The sequence below is a fragment of the Nyctereutes procyonoides genome, unplaced genomic scaffold (genome assembly GCF_905146905.1).
Source record: "Nyctereutes procyonoides isolate TBG_1078 unplaced genomic scaffold, NYPRO_anot_genome, whole genome shotgun sequence".
In the NCBI taxonomy this organism is placed as follows: Eukaryota; Metazoa; Chordata; class Mammalia; order Carnivora; family Canidae; genus Nyctereutes; species Nyctereutes procyonoides.
In genome coordinates this window covers 54337343-54356844 of record NW_026575126.1, presented here as the reverse complement: position 1 = coordinate 54356844, position 19502 = coordinate 54337343, and the positions used below count along the sequence as shown (strand labels likewise).

General features: G+C 47.1%; 1 protein-coding gene across 1 annotated transcript; it reads left to right on the top strand.

Moving 5' to 3' along the window:
• Window positions 1–7308: 7308 nt before the first annotated feature.
• Window positions 7309–19385, top strand: PDZD9 (PDZ domain containing 9). The gene is made up of 4 exons (XM_055340690.1): window positions 7309–7339; window positions 9261–9440; window positions 14233–14422; window positions 18989–19385. The coding sequence occupies exons 1-4, from the start codon at window positions 7309–7311 to the stop codon at window positions 19383–19385; spliced, it is 798 nt and encodes a 265-aa protein (XP_055196665.1).
• Window positions 19386–19502: the final 117 nt, after the last annotated feature.

Below are 19502 nucleotides of genomic sequence, written 5' to 3'. Positions count from 1 at the left end.
CTCCCCGCCCCGCTCCCCCCCCACCCCCCGAGCCCCGGGCAGGCCGCGGCCTCACGCCTCCCGCCCCATGGGCCGCCGCCGGGGCCCGGAGTCCCCGCGCCGCCGCCTCGCGCCCCCTCGGCCCCCGCGCGCCACTCGCGCCCTCCGCGCGCCCGGGACCAGCAGCCGCGGCGCGGCCCGCACAGCCGGAACCGCCGCCCGCCCCGGAACTGCTCGGCCCGCCCGCCCCTCACCCGGAAGCGAAGCCGCGGCGCTGGCGAGGCCGGGCCGGCCCCCGGCCGCCGTGACCCTGCTCGGCGCTCCCGGCCCCGCCACCCCTCCCGGGCGCCCCGGGCCCGCCCGCGTTCCGCCGGCCTCTCCTCGGACTCCCGCCTCGCTGCGGCCGGGGCGAGCCGCCGGGACCCGCCGCCTCTTGGCTTTCTTGCCTATAAGAACCACACCGCCGTCGTCGTTAACGAGTGTTTCGTGACAGGATGCCCCTCGGTCTTTAGCCTTCCGGAAGGGAGCCGGCAGGCGTAGGTCGGGGAGCCTGCCCAGAAGCTCGCGGCCCCGAACGGCCCCCGGCGCCTCCTGGCGGCCTCGCCCCCTCGGAGCCGTCGGCCCGGGGCCGCCCCGGTTTGGCAAATGACTGTCGACACCTAGTGGGTATGCCGGCCTGGACCTGCGAGACAAGGTTCCCACTCTCCGAAAGCTTCCGTCCCTGTGGGGAAGAGACCGACACGTTAACGTTTTATCTTTAAAGATCATTTCAGGGCAGCCCCGTGGCCCGGCGGTTAGCGCCACCTTCGGCCCGGGGCGTGATCCCGGGGTCCCGGGATCGAGTCCCGCATTGGCATCGGGCTCCCTGCATGGAGCCTGCTCCTCCCTCTGCCTGGGTCTCTGCCTCTGTGTGTGTGTGTCTGTCATGAATAAATAAATAAAATCTTAAAATCATTTCAGGGACGCCTGGGGGGCTCGGTGGCTGAGCTTCTGCCTTTGGCTCAGGTCCTGATCCTGGGGTCCTGGGTTCGAATCCCTCCCTCTGCCTGTGTCTCTCACGAATCAAAATCTTGGGGGTGGGGGTGGGGAGATGGATCCAGGTTTTGCTTTAAGAATTAAATGGGGAGGGGATTGGTCTGATGGCAGGGGAGGAGGAGGGCTGCGGTGATAACTTAGGATGGGCAGGGAAGGCTCACTGAGGTCGCCAGGACCACTGAAGACCTGACCTCTGAAGATCTGGGGGAAAAGAAAGTACAAAGAGGATTAGGGGAAGGGACAATGAAGAGGTTGGCTTATTCAAGGAAATGTGGGGTAAATAGCCTGTTTGGCCGGATTGTAGAAGGATTGTAGACAGGGACAAGGGAAAGGAGAGGTAGACAAGGCCAGCCTTGGCTTTGGGAGCCATACTTAAAAAGTCTGGATTGTGTTGTAAGTGGAAGGGAATGGGACCAGGGGTTTTCAGCAGGAGACTGACAAGGTCTTATTTCATCTGTGAGGATGGTGTACTTAGTAGGGGGGAGGGGCCACAGGGAAAGCAGGGATACCAGTGAACAGGCAAAATTACAGAAATGCAGCTTTGGCCAGGATGAGAATGGTGACAGTGGAGGAAAATGTACAGCTTTGGATGTTTTGGAGGCAAAGGAAAGGGCTAACTGACAATGGGGGAGGGGATGAAACAAAGAGTCCTCAGGAATGTCTCCTGAGGTTTGGGCCTGAGTAACCAGGTTGTTGGGGGATAGGGTTGACCAAGCTGAGGCCTGAGAGGCTTCAACAGAAAACAGACAAACACCACAAAAAAACAAGACCTTGGCATAATTTGTTATGATCAAATACTAATGATTGATCTATCTACAATTCTGCTGTATGGTGGAGGTTTCTTTTTCTCTCATGACTCATGGACCAAATCAGCATTAACCCTACCTTTGGATCCAGCGCTTTCCTGGATAGTCCCCCATGCAGCAAACTGGAGATGGGGCACTCATTTTTCTCTTTAAATGCCGCATAGGTCATCTCTAGAAAGACCTAGAAGAGTGATATCTGTCTCTATTTTCGGAATGCCTGCACGTTCACAGAACTCAGCAAGTTTCAAATTCCACTAAATCCAACAGCCTTGCAAAAACACAGGGAGTTATCAGTGTCACTACACAGATTGGGTAAGGAGGGATTTGATTGCTAGTCTATAGACTTTCCTGTCCAAACATTGGTCTCCTGGGGGGAAGGATTTAAAAAAAATATATTTTTACATCGTTTAGTGTTCCTCTGCCGCAGAAATTGGCAGAAGCTGATTGATATATTCCAGGGATTCAGATATGCATATCACATTATTGCAGGAGGGCTTCACTTTTTTTTTTTTTTATTTCAAGTACTGGAAAAGTTTGATGGAATCACATTCTTAGCTTCTTATCCAGAGTTTCTGTTGCCCAGGAATAGAATAAACTCCAACTACATAGTTCTGAATTATCAAATAATGTCCACTAATGTTGTCTACTACGCAGTCGATGAGAATCCTGAGGTGAAATGTTGAAACAGTTTGCCTATTCTAACTCCAATGAGTGGAATGATGATCATTTGAATATTGTGTTTAAATTTTTTTTTTTTTAATTTATGATAGTCACACACACACAGAGAGAGAGGCAGAGACACAGGCAGAGGGAGAAGCAGGCTCCATACACCAGGAGCCCGATGTGGGACTCGATCCCGGGTCTCCAGGATCGCGCCCTAGGCCAAAGGCAGGCGCCAAACTGCTGCGCCACCCAGGGATCCCTGAATATTGTGTTTAAAAAAGACAAGTATATGGGGCGCCTGGTTGGCTCAGTTGGACAGGTGTCTGACTCTTGATTTCAGCTCAGGTCATGATCTCAGGGTTGTGAGATTGAGCCTGTTTAAGATTCTCTCAGGACACCTGGGTGGCTCAGGTCATGATCCCAGGCAGAGGGTGGATGGTGGGATGGGGGGTGGTGTTTCCTGTGATCAAGTCCTGCATCAGCCTCCCCACAGGAAGCCTGCTTTTCCTTCTGCTTATGTCTCTGCCTCTCTCTGTGTGTCTCTCATGGATTAAAAAAAAAAAAAAAAAAAAAAAAAAAAGATTCTCTCCCCTGCCCTTCCCATCTCCCTCTCTAAAAATAATAATAATAAAGTTTTAAGAATAAATAATAAATAAAACAAGTATAAATTTCTCGTTCTACCTGGGCAGTACTTCCCAGTCCCTCCTATCTCTGCCCCTCCACAAAAGGTGGATCTAAGATTAAAGGATAAAAACAAGCAGTATGATGGTATCTACACTTATGGTGGTGATCATTTCATAATGTATATGAATGTCGAATCACTGTTTTACACCCTAAACTAATATATGTCAACTATACTTAAATTTATAGAAGAAAATAGAGTGAGGTTAAAAAAAATTGAGAATATTTTTTACCAGATTAGTGGTGGCATGTCACTTTAGACAATAGTTACCGATCCCATTCCTTCTTACCATCCAGGATCAAATATTTTGGGACCAAATACTTTGCTTATGGATTTTCCATTAACCCTGTTTTTAGCCCCACATCTCATTCTTGACTTACAACATACCTGGTGTTTCTAAGTCCCAGGCCTCCCTTAGATCTATAAGATAGAGCAGTTTGCTTCTCCTCTGTATCTCAGTCTAGTTTTTAGTAGAGGCAAAGCCTATGGGTTAGGGAGAGGCGGTGTGATGGAACAAAAAGATACAGAACTGTATTCTAGGGATGCCTGGGTGGCTCAGTGGTTTGAGCATCTGCCTTCAGCTCAGGGCATGCATGATCCTGGGGTCCTGGGATCGAGTCCCACATCAGGCTCCCCTCAGGGAGCCTGCTTTTCCCTCTGTCTATGTCTCTGCCTCTCTCTGTGTCTCTCATCAATAAATAAAATCTTAAAAAAAAAAAAAAAAGCACTGTATTCTAGTCTGCCCTCCCCTCCCCCCACTGACTTGAACTTGGGAAAATCCTGTCACGTCTCTGGGCCTCTTTCCCTTATCTTAGTAGACTCCGAGTCATTGCACGCTGCTCCTGTGATAGAACCTCCCCATCCCCTCACTCACCCCTAAGCAAAGCAGCTACGACTTTTCTATTCAGAGAGAGATGAACTACAAGGATCCTTAAGGCAGAAAATCCTTGGGGACCCAGAAAGCACCCAGGAGGGATCTATACTGGCAGCCTGGAGTCATAAACCAGGCAATCTGTGGCTGTTAAGGGGCTGTGAACACGGTGTGCTTTATCATGATGGATGGTAGGCCTTGGCCGGCAGAGGCGGAATCCAGATGGGACCTTGGTGCAAGCTGTGGAGGGACCGTGTATAATCATTCTTCTCTTTAAGGAGTATCTTTGGCCTGACAAGATAAAGAACATGCCGCCTACCCCGCTACCCCCCCTGCCAGAGGGTCAAGTTCACCATACAAGCCAGGAGTGTGGTAGATGGACCATACATGTGCACATGGGGTTTTTGGGATTAGATAAAACAAAAAAAGCTAAATCCAGAGTTTCACAGTTTGTGCCTCTGGCTCACATCTCCTTTCCTCTCACAGACTGGGTTCCACTGGAGCTGACTCAGAGACAAGAGATTATCGATTAGATTAGTGTGCTGGGTGCGCTCAGGAGCAGCTCCTGTGGAGGGTGGGAGGTGGGTGGGTGGGCAGCAGGGAAGCCCAGGGAGCAGTCTAGTGGTGGTGCAGTCCCAGAAAGCTTTGGCAGACCCCATGGGAAACTCTGAAGCTGGGATGGCTGTTTGGAGTTGGGCCAAAGGGGCCAAGCCTTTGCATACCTGCATGGACCAGTCATGAGGTGCTAGGAATGGGGCATGACCTGGGGTAAGGCTGCTCTTTAGCCAGGGGCAATTCCTTGAGAGAGCTGAGATCTGCCTACCTTCCCAGCAGCTGGGGACTAGGCCCTTCAGTCTTCAGGGGTACCAGATCGTACAGGGCAATGTTGGCCACTGTGCACCATTGTACTCTCAGTTCCACCAGCTTTTCAGTTCTGAGAGCAGGACCCTGGTGGGCATCTCTTCCTGTGGGGAATCTTAGAAGAGGAAGGGTATTGGAGCAAACTACAGCTCCCACTGGAGCTGCTGCTCATCTTGAGGCCTGACACACTCATCACTTCCCTCCTCTCCTGCCCATCCTAAATTCCTCTCACCTTCTGCTAGCACCTCTGGTAGTCTAGGTGGCTTATGTGGTGGTGGGGGCTCACACCTCCATCCCTAAGGAGTTTGAGCCACTAGTTGTCATGTATTTTCTCAGCCTGTGGCTTCTTTGTCCATTTACTGTCAAAGTAGGGCAAAGGAATACCAAGAGATACACAGGCAGATCATATGGGTGCCCAACCATTTCACTTACTCAGGTGAAGAATGGAAGGCTACTCCTCCTCTACTGAGGATGGGACCCTCATGAATACCTGGACAGCAGAGTCATCCAGCCCCCAAATCCTATCTTAGCGTCTGCTCTTTCAGACCATCCCTGGCACTAGCTGCTGCAAGTTGGGGAGGGTTCTCTGGGAGACACTGTTGAGTCACAGGGAGTTTACTGGGATGTACTCTTGGACCCCACACCTGTGAGGGGAGGGAGGGGAAGCAGCACCAGGCCGAGGGAGGTGCTCAGGTGGCAGCACAGCCACAAAAAGACCTCAGTGGACCCCCTCCCTGCTCCAGAGCTCCTGGAGGGATTGCTCCCAGAGCTGGGATTGCTCTCCAGAGTTGCCTGAATTGGATGGAGGGAGGCAGGTTTTCACCCTATGGTGACCAGCCACTGAATGGTAGCTGCCCTGGGAAGGTGTGAACCTGGGCAAGGAGCTCAGCTAAAAGCAGAGGTAGGGTGGAGGGGCAGGAATCAACCCTTCAGTCCTGCAGGGGATGCTGGGCAGCACAGGACAGCATCCACGACCCTTTTTGTCCTGCAACTGCGCCCATCAGCGTGATCTTGACTCTGCTCCAAGAAGGTTTTTAGCCTGGGATGGAGGGAAGGCAGAAGGACCTGCTGTGTGCCAGGTGCTGATATACTCCCCTCACCAAATCTCCGTTGTGGACTTACTTTAGTCCCACAAACTCTCACCATCCCCCCACTCATAGGAAAGTAGAGGAAAAGGATGCATTTTATGATGGAATTAATTTGGTGTCCCAACAGACACCTCGCCAGACTGTTTGGAGGAGGAAACTGGTGATTGATCACAAGAAGCCACCTGCTGGAGACTCCTGGAGGTTGAGAGTACAAAAGTGGACAGGCTCTGTTCATTTCCCTGTCTCAGCTTCTGCAAAGACAGGATTTATCCAGTGAAAATCTTCCGTGGTTTATTGTCTGGGTAAAGCTACAGAAACAGCTGATGAAACTGGAACCTGCCCATGGAGTGTTTTGCACAGGGTGTGACACTTAATAAATACTTGATAACTCTTGTTGAAAGCATGAATGTAAGGTACCTACCCTCTCTGTGTCATCAGAGTGGGGATGACAGCAGGACCTACCTCATCACATTGTCTTCTATTTCTTCTAGAATATATTTTTGATCATTTACTAGTTTCCTAAAATTATCTGTTTCATCTGCTTTTTAAAAATTGAGTTCCAAAAGGATAGGGCCCTTGTTTGTCTTGCCTACTGTTGTGTCCCCAGCATCGGTACAAACCACAGAATGGGCTTCCAGTAAATATTTGTCCTGTAAGTGAATGTGTGTGGGGGAGGACAGATTATTTTGGGAAAAAAAGAAGGAAGAATTAATTCCTCTCCTAATCGTGACTCATTTTTTTTTTTCGAGCCACCCTTGGCCTTTCCTCATTCAAAACATCCACGAAAACAGTGCAGTTCCAGAAACAGTTGGAACTGTTGATGCAACAATATTTAAAAATACCATTATTGGGAGCACAGCAGGGGCTTCTGTGCTCTTCTGTGGTCCTCTCCTTATGATCCGCCTCTGCAGACCATTTCGTGTCTTTGCCACATCCTCCTCTGTGCTTTCTCCACCCTCCCCACCTCAATTGTTTTCCAAGGATGGATGATGGACCCACTGTGAGCCAGGCGCTGGGTTACCTAGGCTCCCCCCCCTCCCCCTGCACAAGTTCTGTTGTTTCTCCACCGAAATGTTCCCTCCGCTTGCTTTCCGGGGTCCACTGAGGCCTTGTGGCCACACGGTCGCCCAACTTCTGCCCCCTGGCGGCCATCCCGAGAGCAGCGCCCGAGGGCTTCCCGCCGCCCCGGGGTACCCGGTGGTCCGCTCCCCGCCCCGGGCCCGCAGTGCGCCGGCGCCTCGAAGGTTCGAAACAGTTGGGAGTTGGATCCACTCCAGCTTCGGCTCCGGGAGGCCCCCCTGAGCGGCCTGCCCCCCTGGGGCCATGAAGAAGGCCGCAAACAAGAGCCGGAAAGGTAACGGGGCCGTGGGCAGAGGGGGCCGCCCTGGGACAAAGGCTCCATCACTTTGCCTCGCCTGTAAAATGGGCACATCACACGCTTGGCCTGGGAGGCGGCCGCTCTCCATCATCTGTTCACTTTACATACTACTTTACATACAGTAAGAGCCCCCTCCCCATTCTTAGTATAGCTTCGAGTTTTGACAAACGAATACCCACGTTAAACAGCCACCATCATGGCACGATCAAGATGTGGAACGATTCCCCACCCCCCACCCCCGACTCCGTCCCCCAACCCCCCAATGACTGCGCTGCCCCTTTCCCGCCGGCCCGCACTTCAGAGCCTGACCCCGGTGCCCATCTGCTTCCCGCAGTCTGGCCCTTTGCACGGAGAATGTCATAAAAGTGAAATCCTCGGGTCCACGGAGGCTTTTGAGCCTGCCTTCTTTCAGCCTTAGCCCCGGTGTCTTCTGAGACTGGGCTTCCCAGGTTGGTTTATCCCATGCACTATTTGTTTAACTTGCAAGCTGAGGTTGGAACTCGGACCCTGCCTGGGAGGCCACTTCTTGGCATGTTCAGGAAGGCCAGGCTGGAGAGGGTATGACCGCTCCAAATCGCTCCTATAATCCGGTCAGGTCTCCAAAGGTGGTACCTTCTTTATATGGGGTTCCTTTATTTTCTAGAGAGGCTCTGTGGTTTGGGGGAGAGTGAGGTTGAAGATGAGCAAGAATGCTCGCCTAGAGGGAAGAGCCATGAACCCTCCCCAGACCTCCACACCTGGGGGTGGGGACTGGGGGACCCCTCCCTCAGCAGTGGGGGAGGACTCCAGGGGCCCTCAGAGCACCACCTTCAGGTGGATTCGGTGAAGGTTCTCGCCAAGTAGCAGTTTGTCACTTGGCCTTAAGGAAAGGTGTGCTGAAAGTGAATGTCCCTCAGAAGTTTCCTGTGTTCTGAAAATGAGTCTTCTGAGAAGCTTCCTCTTGGGAAAATAACTTGTTTTACACCACCCCACAGTCCTTGAAACTTTCCTTGTGACAATTGGTTCTGTAGAAAACATGTTTCCACACCCCTCCACCACCACCCATTGTCCCAGATTTTCCTGCCAAATGATCTTTTCCTACTATTTCCACCGTCATTGCCATGGCATGCTTGGGTGATTACAGCAACACTGATTTCCCACTTCCACACTGGACCCCCCAATCCATGCTCCACACAGAAGCCAGAGGGTGGGTTTTTGTTATGGTTTGGTTTTAAGAAAATGCGAATCTTACTGTGTCCTGCTCAAATTGCTTGTAAGCTTTTCCAGTGAGGTAAGCCAATGAAGCAGCCCAGGTTGGCTCTGCCTTTGCTCCTAATGCCTCCACCACAAGTCTCTATGTTCTTTCTTGTCCCAGAGCCCTGATCCCATGTGATCCCTCCCACCCTCCTTTGTCTAAACATTTCCTGTTGGTCTTTTGGACCTCAATTCAAATTTGATTACCTTCCCTACAGGATACCTGGTCCTTGTGTCAGCTCCCCTCAGACCTCTCTGTACTTCCTAGCATGTGTTACAGTTGGTTACTCAACATACATTTACATGACTGATGCCTATCTGTCTCTTCCACGAAGCTGGAAGATCCATAAGGGCAAGAAACTGCTCTTTCCTAGCACACTGCCTCCTTCAAAAAAAAAAAAAATCATCAAGTGGACAATTGATAACGGACAGTGATTAAGCACTAGGCAGGTGCTAGGCGCTGTGCAAAGCCCTTGAGTGGTCTCGTTTACACTCCCAACAAGCCTGCAAGCTAGACACGCGTTGTCTTCACTTTACTGATGGGGAGACTGAGGAATAGAGAGGTTGAGGAACAGCCCCAGGCGTCTGGCTTTAGGATCCCCGTGGTAACCGTCATGCTGTTGTCTAGGTGACTGGAATGAAATGTCTCCCTCTTTTTTATTAGACAAACAAATCGACTTCAAGGTCAAGTCATCTGTACACAACTTGAGCAAAACTCAGCAGACCAAACTCACCGTTGGGAGCCTGGGCCTGGGCCTGATCATCATCCAACATGGGCCCTACCTCCAGATCACCCACCTCATCAGGAAGGGGGCTGCGGCCAGGGACGGAAAACTCAAGCCAGGTGACTATGGTCTCCCCTGCCTCCCTCCTCTGCCTTTGAGGAGGCTCCAGTTAACAGGTTTCCATGTAACCGTAACAGTGATGCTGACGTTGTTTGGCAGCCGATTTCTGTGGGCCAGCCAGTTGCTATCACTTCATTGGCTCTTGCTGTTGTGCATTTTTATTCATTGAATGCTTACAAGAAGTCTCTAGGTAGGAGCCTTTATCATCCCCCTTTCACGGGGGACAAAACTGAGGCTCAGCACGATTGAGTTCTTGCCCAGGTTCACCCCACATGCAGAGGCACAGTGGCGCTCCAGAGTTTGAGGCTCTCTGTGGAGAAACCCTTCTTTCAAAGGCAGTATCATTTATTGTTACCATTCAGATGCATGAATTCAGAATTATTCAGACCCTCCTGACAATCCCTGAGCTAGGTTCTGCAGTAAACCACCTTATAGATAACAAATTAGGTATTAATAACTTGCCCATGGTCACACCAGGGATCAGGGGCTGGACCCTCTCTGTTAGACTTTGGAGCCCAAGGGCTTTATCCACACCTCTCTGCTTCTCTTGTCGTTGATGAATTTTCCATTCAGCGTTAAGACATGTTTTCTGGTGTCTGCTCCAGTTTAGCAAGTCAGGGAGACGCAATGGGCTGGAAGGGTGCTAAGAGGGAAGAACCATCCAGTTTCAGTTGGGCCTGAATTCATGCCCAGGCTCTGCCACTTTGTAGTTCTGTGACCTTGGGCAAAGTCATGTAATCTTCCAGGTGTATCCTAAATCTCTAATTTAGGATAATACCACCTTCATCAGAGGGGACAAGGATTTGGAGAGATAATCTTTATGAAAGTGCTTTGAAAACTACAGTTCTCTGGGAATACTAGCAATCATTTCTCTGAGGCTGTTTGAGTTTCCAGACTTGTGTCTTTTTTTTTTTTTTTTAATAAAAAATGATTGTGGTACAGGAGCCCCAGTGGATTAAGCCGCTGGTTTGTAACTCTCGTTACCTATTAGAATCATCTGGGAGTTTATAAAACTGAGATGGTTAGTGCCAATCTCCCCAGAGGTTCTGATCCTATTGATCCGGGGCCAGGGATGGTTTCAAAGCCCCTCAGGTTATTCTAAGTGCAGGTCAGGTTAGAAGCAGTGGATTAAAGATGAAAATAATTAAATGATGCCATTTTGAAAGTTTACCTCACCTTAAAATCCAAAACATTTTTCTCCAAATGTCACTACCTGGTGCCGGGGCACAAAGTGCCAGAAAGAGAATTCTGGACTTTCCAGACCAAAAAAAGTCCAGGAGAGGTTGTGTCAGCTTTCTGCTTGTTCTCCTCAGCTTCTCTGGGGTCAGGCGACAGATGCTAGTTGATAGCCAGAGTGCACACTGGCTGGACTGAGACAGGAGAGTGTATTTATGCACAGGAAGCAGGCAGGACCTCATGGTGCGGTCATGGGCTCTGTGAGGTCAGAGGCAGTCTTTAATTCGTCTTTTAAAGCCAGGACTTAACCTACAGTGCTTGCACAGTTGCTATGTCTGCTTAATAAACAAATAATAAGTATTTGTTGCAGCCATTGTGCAAGGAGTTTCCGCACCTATGATCTCATTCAATCTTTGCACCACTCCTGGAAGGGAGGTAAACTAAGCCAGAGGGTTAGAGAGATGAAGGAACAGGGTTGACACACAGAGCTGGGACTCAAGTCCATGGCCCCTGACTGGAAGTAAAATTTCAGTACCAGAGAGAGTCCAGAGTCCCAAATCTCTTCAGGATAGGTCACTTCTCTTCAGGGGCTTGGTTTCAAAGACCCGAATTCAGTGCTTTTGACATTGATGGAGAATTTCAGAGGTGACAGTCCCACAAGCCTGCTATTTCTTTGACCCTATGGTCTCCCGTTCCCATTATTTGTTATTCAGGTGCTTCACATTTTTCTTTTCTGGTGTTTCAAAATAGGGTTTCAACCTGATTTCCTAGTTTAGTGTTAGTGTATTCTAGCTAAACTTTAAATTCCTTTTGCCCAGTATGGCTTTAAACAGCCCCTGGGGGGTGCCTGGGTGTCTCACAGTCAGTTGAGCATCTACCTTGGGCTCAGGTTGTGATCCCGGGGTCCTGGGATCGAGTCCTACATCAGGCTCCCTAAAGGGAGCCTGCTTCTCCCTCTGCCTATGTCTCTGCCTCTCTGTCTGGGTCTCTCATGAATAAATAAATCTTTAAAAAAAACAGACTCTGACACCTAGAATCTTAAGAAATTATTATAGCTTTGAAGGCAAACACAGGTCGCGCACTGGCCACATTCAGTAAGTGTTTCCTGAATGCCTACAGTGTGCAGGGGTCCTGCGAGGCACAGAGGTATACAGGTGAGCCAAACAGATACGGTCTCTAACCACAGGGAGCTTATGGAACTCACAGCCTCATCGGGAGAGATGAAGAAGAAACAAAATCTATTTTTTGGTAGTGGATTGGCTTCCACAAATTTGATTTAATATAGGTAATGGAGACAATGTTTATAATAATGTAGTTCCTAAAGCCCATTAAAAGAGGAAAAAAAAGTGTAATGAGGTTGGTGTTCATAAATAGCAGATTGGCATTTCTTTATGAAGGGCAATGTTAATATCTATTGCCGGAGTAATCACATTCATACAATGACATGTTTGGTTTACAGCCAGGATGGTCAGGGAATGAAGCTGTTTATTTTCTGCCCTCTTGATAAAAAAACACCCTTTAACAACGTAATTAAGCAGAATGCCAAACCATAGCTTTTAGCTATAAACACCCCTTTTAACATTAGGCACGTAAGTTCATCCAGTGAGGGGTTTTTGTTGTTGTTGGTTGTGTTGTTTTTTTGCCATTGTAATTAACCTCCATAGGATGAACAGCTATTTCAGACTGCACACTCCGCAGGTAGCTGGGAGAAGCTGGTTTCATTTTGAAGTTAGCTGCAGATACTTGGCTGGTTTTACCCTCTTACTTTCTAAGACCCAAGCAGGTTTTCTCCACTCTTCTAAGTATTCATTTTCTTTACTACTTTGAAACTGAAGTTTCTGATAGGATCTACCACTATGGGAGTTTGTCCTTGGCATTCCCTGGAGGCTTCCTCTGAGATTAGCATAATTCTCAACTACACCACAGTGGGGTATGGTCTCAGAGAAGGTACTTCATCCTCTTCTCTCCTTGGAGGTTAGGCTTCAGCTCTCTTGGAATGGGGGTGTCTGAGGGGGCCCTGGCTTCCCTGGAGCAGAGAGATGAACACGCCCTTTGGGACTTCATTGGAGTCCCTTCATCCAGTGTTAGCTGTAAAGCCTCCATCACCATTTGGCAGGCTGTTAGTTCTAGTGAGATCTAGCTAAGACTTTACCCAATGTGAGCCCTTAAAAAGTAATTTCTTTGTATTCCTTCCTCTCTTGCTACACGTCCTTGTAGTCAGGATTATTTGGTGCCAGCAATAGAAAACAGTTTTTTTAAGGCACTGAATTTAGAACACTCAGTCTGACAGAACTGCCAGAAAGGCTGGAGAACCAGGCTTGGAAAATGATGAAAACAAAGGACCACGCATAACCACCCCTGGAAGCCGGGTTGCTCCTGTCATCCCTCTTCATCACCTTGCCTGCTTGGGGTTCAGGGACCCAGGTGGGAGTGTCCAGTGGCTGGATCTCTTTACCTGTCCCTGCTGTGCCTGCTGGCGGTAGGGAGGTGGGCACAAATGAGTATCATCTGCACTTTGGGGGTCCAGGGGCTTGCCGTCAAGGTGTGGTTTCCATCACACTTGCAGGGGTTTCAGAAGCTCCATACTTGACCATCACACTTCTCTACAGGTCCAGTAATGCCCCAGAGTGGGCCCCCTAGCTGTCAAATCCCTTTAACCAACATACTCTCTGTGTAGACATCGTAAGCTTAATTATTATTATTATTTTTTCGTAAGCTTAATTAAAGCATGCTGAATGTCCAGTGTTTTTCATGCAGAATTATTTGCTCAACTAATACTGTGCAAGACAGAAAATTAAAATCAAAGTCTTGAATCTTAGTACCAGAGGAGGACACTGGAAATTGCCAGGCAGGTAGAATAAAAACTAGGTCATTTATTCGCTTAGTATAAATGTTTTTTTTTTCTTTGATAGTAATAGCTATTCATTTTACCTGAAATAAACACATTTTTAGAATCTTAAAGGATGGTTCAGATTATAATTTTTTTTTAAGATTCTATTTATTTATTCATGAGAGACACACAGAGAGAGGCAGAAACATAGGCAGCGGGAGAAGCAGGATCCCTGCTGGGAGCCTGACACAGGACTCCGTCCCAGGACCCCAGGATCCTGCCCTGAGCCGAAGGCAGATGCTCAAGCACTGAGCTACCCAGGTGACCTGGTTATAAATGTCACACCAAGGACTAAAGAAATGCAGTAAAAACATGATATAATATTTACTGTTACACTGTTATTAAGAAACATCTTGCATGCATTCTCCATTATGCAAAGGACACCCATGTCACTGAGATGACTTTTATTTTTTTTAAAGATTTTATTTATTTGTGAGACACACACAGAGAGAGAGGCAGAGACATAGGCAGAGGGAGAAGCAGGCTCCATGTAGGGAGCCTGATGTGGGACTTGATCATGGCCTGAGCCAAAGGCAGATGCTCAACCACTGAGCCACCGAGGTGTCCCGATCATTTTTATTAAACAAAGGCTGAAGCCTGGTTTGGGTTCATAATGAACCAACAATATGAAGCCTTAAGATGAAACAATTCACAGTAAAGCCAGAAGTGGTATGAACCAACTGACCCATTATCTTAATTTTACTGATAATTTTCTCCCTCTTTAGGTGATGTTCTGATTAGCGTTGGCCATGCCAATGTGTTAGGATATACTCTTCGAGAATTTTTAAAACTTTTGCAACACATCACCATAGGCACAGTGCTACAAATCAAGATTTACCGATATTTTATCGACATACCCCCAGAATGGAAAGAAATCTATGATTTAATCCCTGAGACCAAATTCCCAGTAACACGGTAAGTAGTTTATTTTAGGAAATCTTTTGTTATGCTAGTACCCCGGGGTCTGTGAAGCACTGGGTCTTGGTTTCATGTGAGAATGATCAGTTGGCCCAGGGGAGAAGGGATAGGTGAAACCAGCACAATAATTTGGTGGGTTCTAAATCCCTCTGGAAAAGTACACTCTACAGGACCTAATGTGAGGCAGATTAATGAAAGTGAGAGCCTTGAACCTGGAGCCATAAAAAAGAGAACCATTCAGGGGAGGAGCTCTGCCTCCAGAATCTACCTGCAATGTGTCCCCTTTCCAGAGTCAGCTTTAAACACCTGCTGTGAATCCCACTCCTTCATTTGTCTCCCACACATTCAACTTTTTTCTAGCTAGAGTCTTCTCAATAACATGTAAGCCTTTTTTAGGCTTCTGCCACCTTCACAAACCCCACCTTGACTCGGCTGCCCTCTTCCTGCCCCCTAGGACAGGAAGACACAGTCCTGTTTGACTTCAGACATGTGGAAAGAACTGTAGCAGACGTGGGCCATTTCCCCAGATGATTTCCCAGGTGCTCTGCCCCCCACCGCCTCTGTGTAGGCCTCTTAGCAGGGCCACTCATAGCCCTCATATTCCTGATTCCAGTGGATCCTTCTCAAGTCTTCATTGTACTTGGCTCCCGAGCAGCATTTGACACTGTACAACTCCCACCCCCTCTCCTGTTGAAACACCATTTTCCCAAGGCTTCTGCCTTGGAGTTCCCCAGGGCTGCATCTTTGGCTCCCTTCTCTCAATCTCCTGGGCGATCCCTCACTGAGGCCTGTGGTTTCTATCACTCTCCAAATATGAGTGATTTTCAGTTTGTATGATCTTCAAACCTTGTACACTTAAACCCTTCATCTTCCACTTGATAGCTCCATTTGGGTGCAACACAAATCCCTCACACTCATTATGCCAAAAAATTAAAGCCAGCTCACTGCTGATCTCCCAGTGGTCCTATCTTACTGGAGGAGCATTTGCCTTGTTGAACAAGTCAGAAATTTAGGGATTGTGCTAGATTTCTCCATCTCCCTTGTTTCCGCCCAAAATAATCACAAAGACTTGTCATTTTACCTTCTAGTTGTCTCTCACATTTGTCCATTATCTCTCTGGCCACTACCATCACCCCAGTCAGGGCCACCATTTGGTTTTTACCATCTACTCCTGTCCTCTCTTCATTCTCTACACAGAACAATTCTTTTACAATGCAAATCTGATTGACGTGTTCCTGATTAAAATATTTTATCCAAGAGGCTTTCCTAAATTAGTGTTAAAACACTGTCTGGTCCACCCATCATATGCTTTCAAAGTAACCTGTGTATCTCCTTCACAGCATTTATCCTAATTTCAGTGAAGTAATCTGTATAATCCATTGTTTACTATGTTGCCCTGGGAGAACGTAGACTGTAAGGCAAGGAGTAAGTGTGTGGTTATGCTAAATCTGCCACGGGACTTTCACATGGTTTCCCTTATGCAGAATGAATGAAAAAATCTGGATATGAAGCTCAGGCTAATCACTTGAGGTCTGAGAGCATATTTATCTGGAGCTCAGGTGTACCAGAGACTCTTCTGAGGATGAGATGTGTGAGGAAGTTCTCTTGAATATGAGATCATTTTCCTTTAATGACGAGTTCGGTGCTCTGATGCCAAGAGTGGTCCTTAATAATCTGACAGGATTTCTGAGCACTAGTCACTACAGCTGTGTATCTTTGGTTATTGGGATGGGCTCAAGGAAATCTGGCTAGGGACTTTACTAAGGACTAAAAAAAAAAAAATGGCCCACATTGCATAGATGTTACTTCAGATATTCCAACTTGTGGTCCAAGGGGCTGATATGGCCAACAGATGTGCTTTGCTAGTCTCCCAGAGCATTTTAAAAAGCCAGAATAGCAGTGACTTGTATAGAGAAAGGCAGATCCGTGGGGGCTTTTCCGGGGGCCAATGTTCTTATTTCTCAACCTGGGGATGTGGCTACCAAAGTGTTTATATATTTTTTCATTAAACTATTTTTATATTGTTCTGTATATTTCAAACGTTTTAAAATGAAAAATATTTGAATTAGTTGCCAAATTTACACATCTAAGATTTCACGGAAAGAATCTGCTTCTCTGGTTTCTCCCGAAAAATCAGAAGATGGGCTTGCATCCCCACATGGTGACAGTGGGCTAGAGCTGTCCCCTTAGAACAGGCACAGACTGGGGACAAGGTTTTCCCCCAATAACCAAACCACTCATGATTTAGCTAAAAATTATTAATGATAACATTGCTTACAATGTGGTACACCCTGCTTCCAAGCATTATACCACTTAATCCTCAGGCTAATGCTTTTTATTATCCTGATTATAGATAGGAAAACCAAAGCCAAGAGAGGTGCATGTAAACTTGACAGAGGTCACAGGGCTAAGTGCGGCTAGGCCTGTCTCTAGAACAGCAATGTTCAAAAAGAACTGTGGTGGTGTCAGTGTTCTCTATTTGATCTGTCGCATGTGGTAGCCACTCCCAAGCACCTGTAATGTGGAATTGCAACTGAGGAATTTTAAATTTTATTCAAGTTTAACCATTTAAATTCAGCAGCACAGCTTGGAGGACCTGTGCTGGAGAGTGCAGCTCTCAGGCCTGAGTTGTTAATCATTTGTTTATAGAATGAATGTTTCTTAGCATTTGTTCAGAGTCTGAGATTCAAAATATTAAAATCTAAGAATGGCAGACTGACCAATCAAAAGCAAAGAAGAAACAGAATAGCACAACTCAAGAATGAGGCTAAAGCCCACAGACTTAGGACCAATACCAAACACTTTCTGACTCCCTTAATTAAACAAAGCATTTTATATCTAAGGCACTTTGGTAATTTATAGGGATGGGGCAGGGAAGGAGCAAAAAGGGAAAGAGAAGGCTTACTACACAAAGCTGGCATGACCTTTTTCAGAAGCAAATGGCACTGTGAATATTGGAGAATATTGCACATAATAATCTGGACAGGCCTAGTGGTATAAAAACTTTTTCCAACCAACTCTGACCTCTGCTGGCTTGTGGCTTTATAATCTTACTCCAGTTGAAAAAGAACATAGCTCTACTACTTGTTCCTTATAGTTACCTAATACAGAGTTAACAAAGGATATTCTTTGCAGTCTGGAAAAAAAAGTAACTTGGATTTTTTTTTTCCCATTCTTGTGCTGTTCAGGAAGTCCTGTGCATGTTTGAAAGCAAACTGTTCTAGTCCTGAGAAAATCCACATTTTAAGACTAGTGGCTCTCAGTGAAAATTACTCAGTTACTAACTGTTACCGGAAGAGATAAGCTTTAGGAAAACCTGTCCCAATTCTTGGAAGCAAATAGAACAGTCAGAACTGCAAGAATATTAGTGATAACCCAAGCCAGTCTGAAAGGCTGGTGAGGGGGATTGTGGGGGAAGAAAACGATTTCCTATTTCCCTGTAGCAGGACAGATGTCCCAGAGGGCCATAATCACAAAGACCAGGATGAGGGGCAGCAGCAAACAGCACTTTGTTCAGGCTCAGGAACTGCAGGCATTAGAAAGGTCAAGCACTGCCCAAGTTTCAACAATAAAGAAAGCCAGTAGCTGGAGATATGAGGGTGATCTGGCTTGCCAGGCAGGCGTCCCCTTCCTTCCTCATTGCTCATGTGCATCCCTTCTGAAGCTGTGTACTTGGTCAAAGAGGACAACTGTTCTTTCGTCAAGGGTGTACAATTAGCTGCGCTCCCCTGTTGGAACCTCCAAATGAGCTCTCAAGAAAGCCAACAGTTGGGGCAAGTTATATGGGCAGCCCCAGTGACACAGCGGTTTGGCGCCGCCTGCAGCCTGGGGTGTGATCCTGGGGACCCGGGATCGGGATGGAGTCCCACATCGGGCTCCCTGCATGGAGCCTGCTTCTCCCTCTGCCTGTGTCTCTGCCTCTTTCTCTCTGTGTCTATGAATAAATAAATAAAATCTTTTAAAAAAATAATAAAAAATCTTTAAAAACATTTGGTCAGCAACAGAGAAGTGGAATAGTGAATGAGACACATCTGGGTGCAGAAGGTGTTGTATAAATCTGTTTGTAAACCCCAGAGAGAGGCAAATGATGATGCTTAGGGGAAAAAAGAAGACTCAAAGATTTCTCAATGACTAGTGTGTTGAAGATCTTAGAGGCCCATTGTTCTCCGAATACTCTGGAAATGGGTAATATCCTGTTATTGCTGACTCAATGTGACCCATAAGAGAGCTCTGTGGAGGAGATGGCCAGGTTGACCTGTCCTTCTGGAGGGAAATTAACCTACACTTTAAGGCCTGCTAATATTCTGGTCAGTAGTCTGGCTTAAGTCAGTATAAAGCAATATAAAATAAGTAACTTAAGGCAGAATTTGATTTACACTTAGGAATGGAAACAAATGTAAAGGTATCTTTAAAGAGAAAAATGTCAACAACACAGAAAGTGCTAAAGCTAAATTATATCCTTTCTTTTAAGAACCAAAGCCGCTAAAAGACATCTTGTTAGGGGATAATGAATGTTTAGACAATTAAAAATCCATTTCTTTCACTATTTTTTTTTCATTTTAGCACAACAACGAAAACTAAGCAGTCAAAAGATGACTCCTTCACAAGCAGTGATGAAAATGAAGATGTAGTTTCAGATAAAAAACTGAAGTATTATAAATATTCACAGTCCACTGGGCACCAGTCTGCAAGGAGACCAGTGTCTATCTCCAGAGAATGGCATGGATATAAAAAGAAGAACCATACCATTAGTGTAGGAAAAGACATTAACTGTGATGTGATGATTCACAGAGATCTTAAGAAAGAAGTGAGAGCCCCTTCTCCATACTGGACAATGGTGAAGCGAGACAATGAAAGTTCCTCCTCCTCCACGGCCTCCTCCACCTCAGATGCATTTTGGCTGGAAGACTATGCCCACGTTGAAAAGGGCAAGGGTCAACCTGTATTGAAAGTTGCTTAGGAGCAGTTTGTAAATTGGTGATCTTGAAAACACCCAATTTTTGTGCATTGCTATGTACAGGTTTGCTATACTTAAAAGGAATATGTGCAGACTTACCACTTCTTTCACAAGTGTATT

Excerpts from the sequence above, each read along its gene's own strand:
- PDZD9 (XM_055340690.1), top strand. The coding sequence starts at position 7,309 with ATGAAGAAGGCCGCAAACAAGAGCCGGAAAG. Across the intron at positions 7,340-9,260 it reads CGCAAACAAGAGCCGGAAAG|ACAAACAAATCGACTTCAAG; the intron begins GTAACGGGGCCG and ends CTTTTTTATTAG. Across the intron at positions 14,423-18,988 it reads ACCAAATTCCCAGTAACACG|CACAACAACGAAAACTAAGC; the intron begins GTAAGTAGTTTA and ends TTTTCATTTTAG.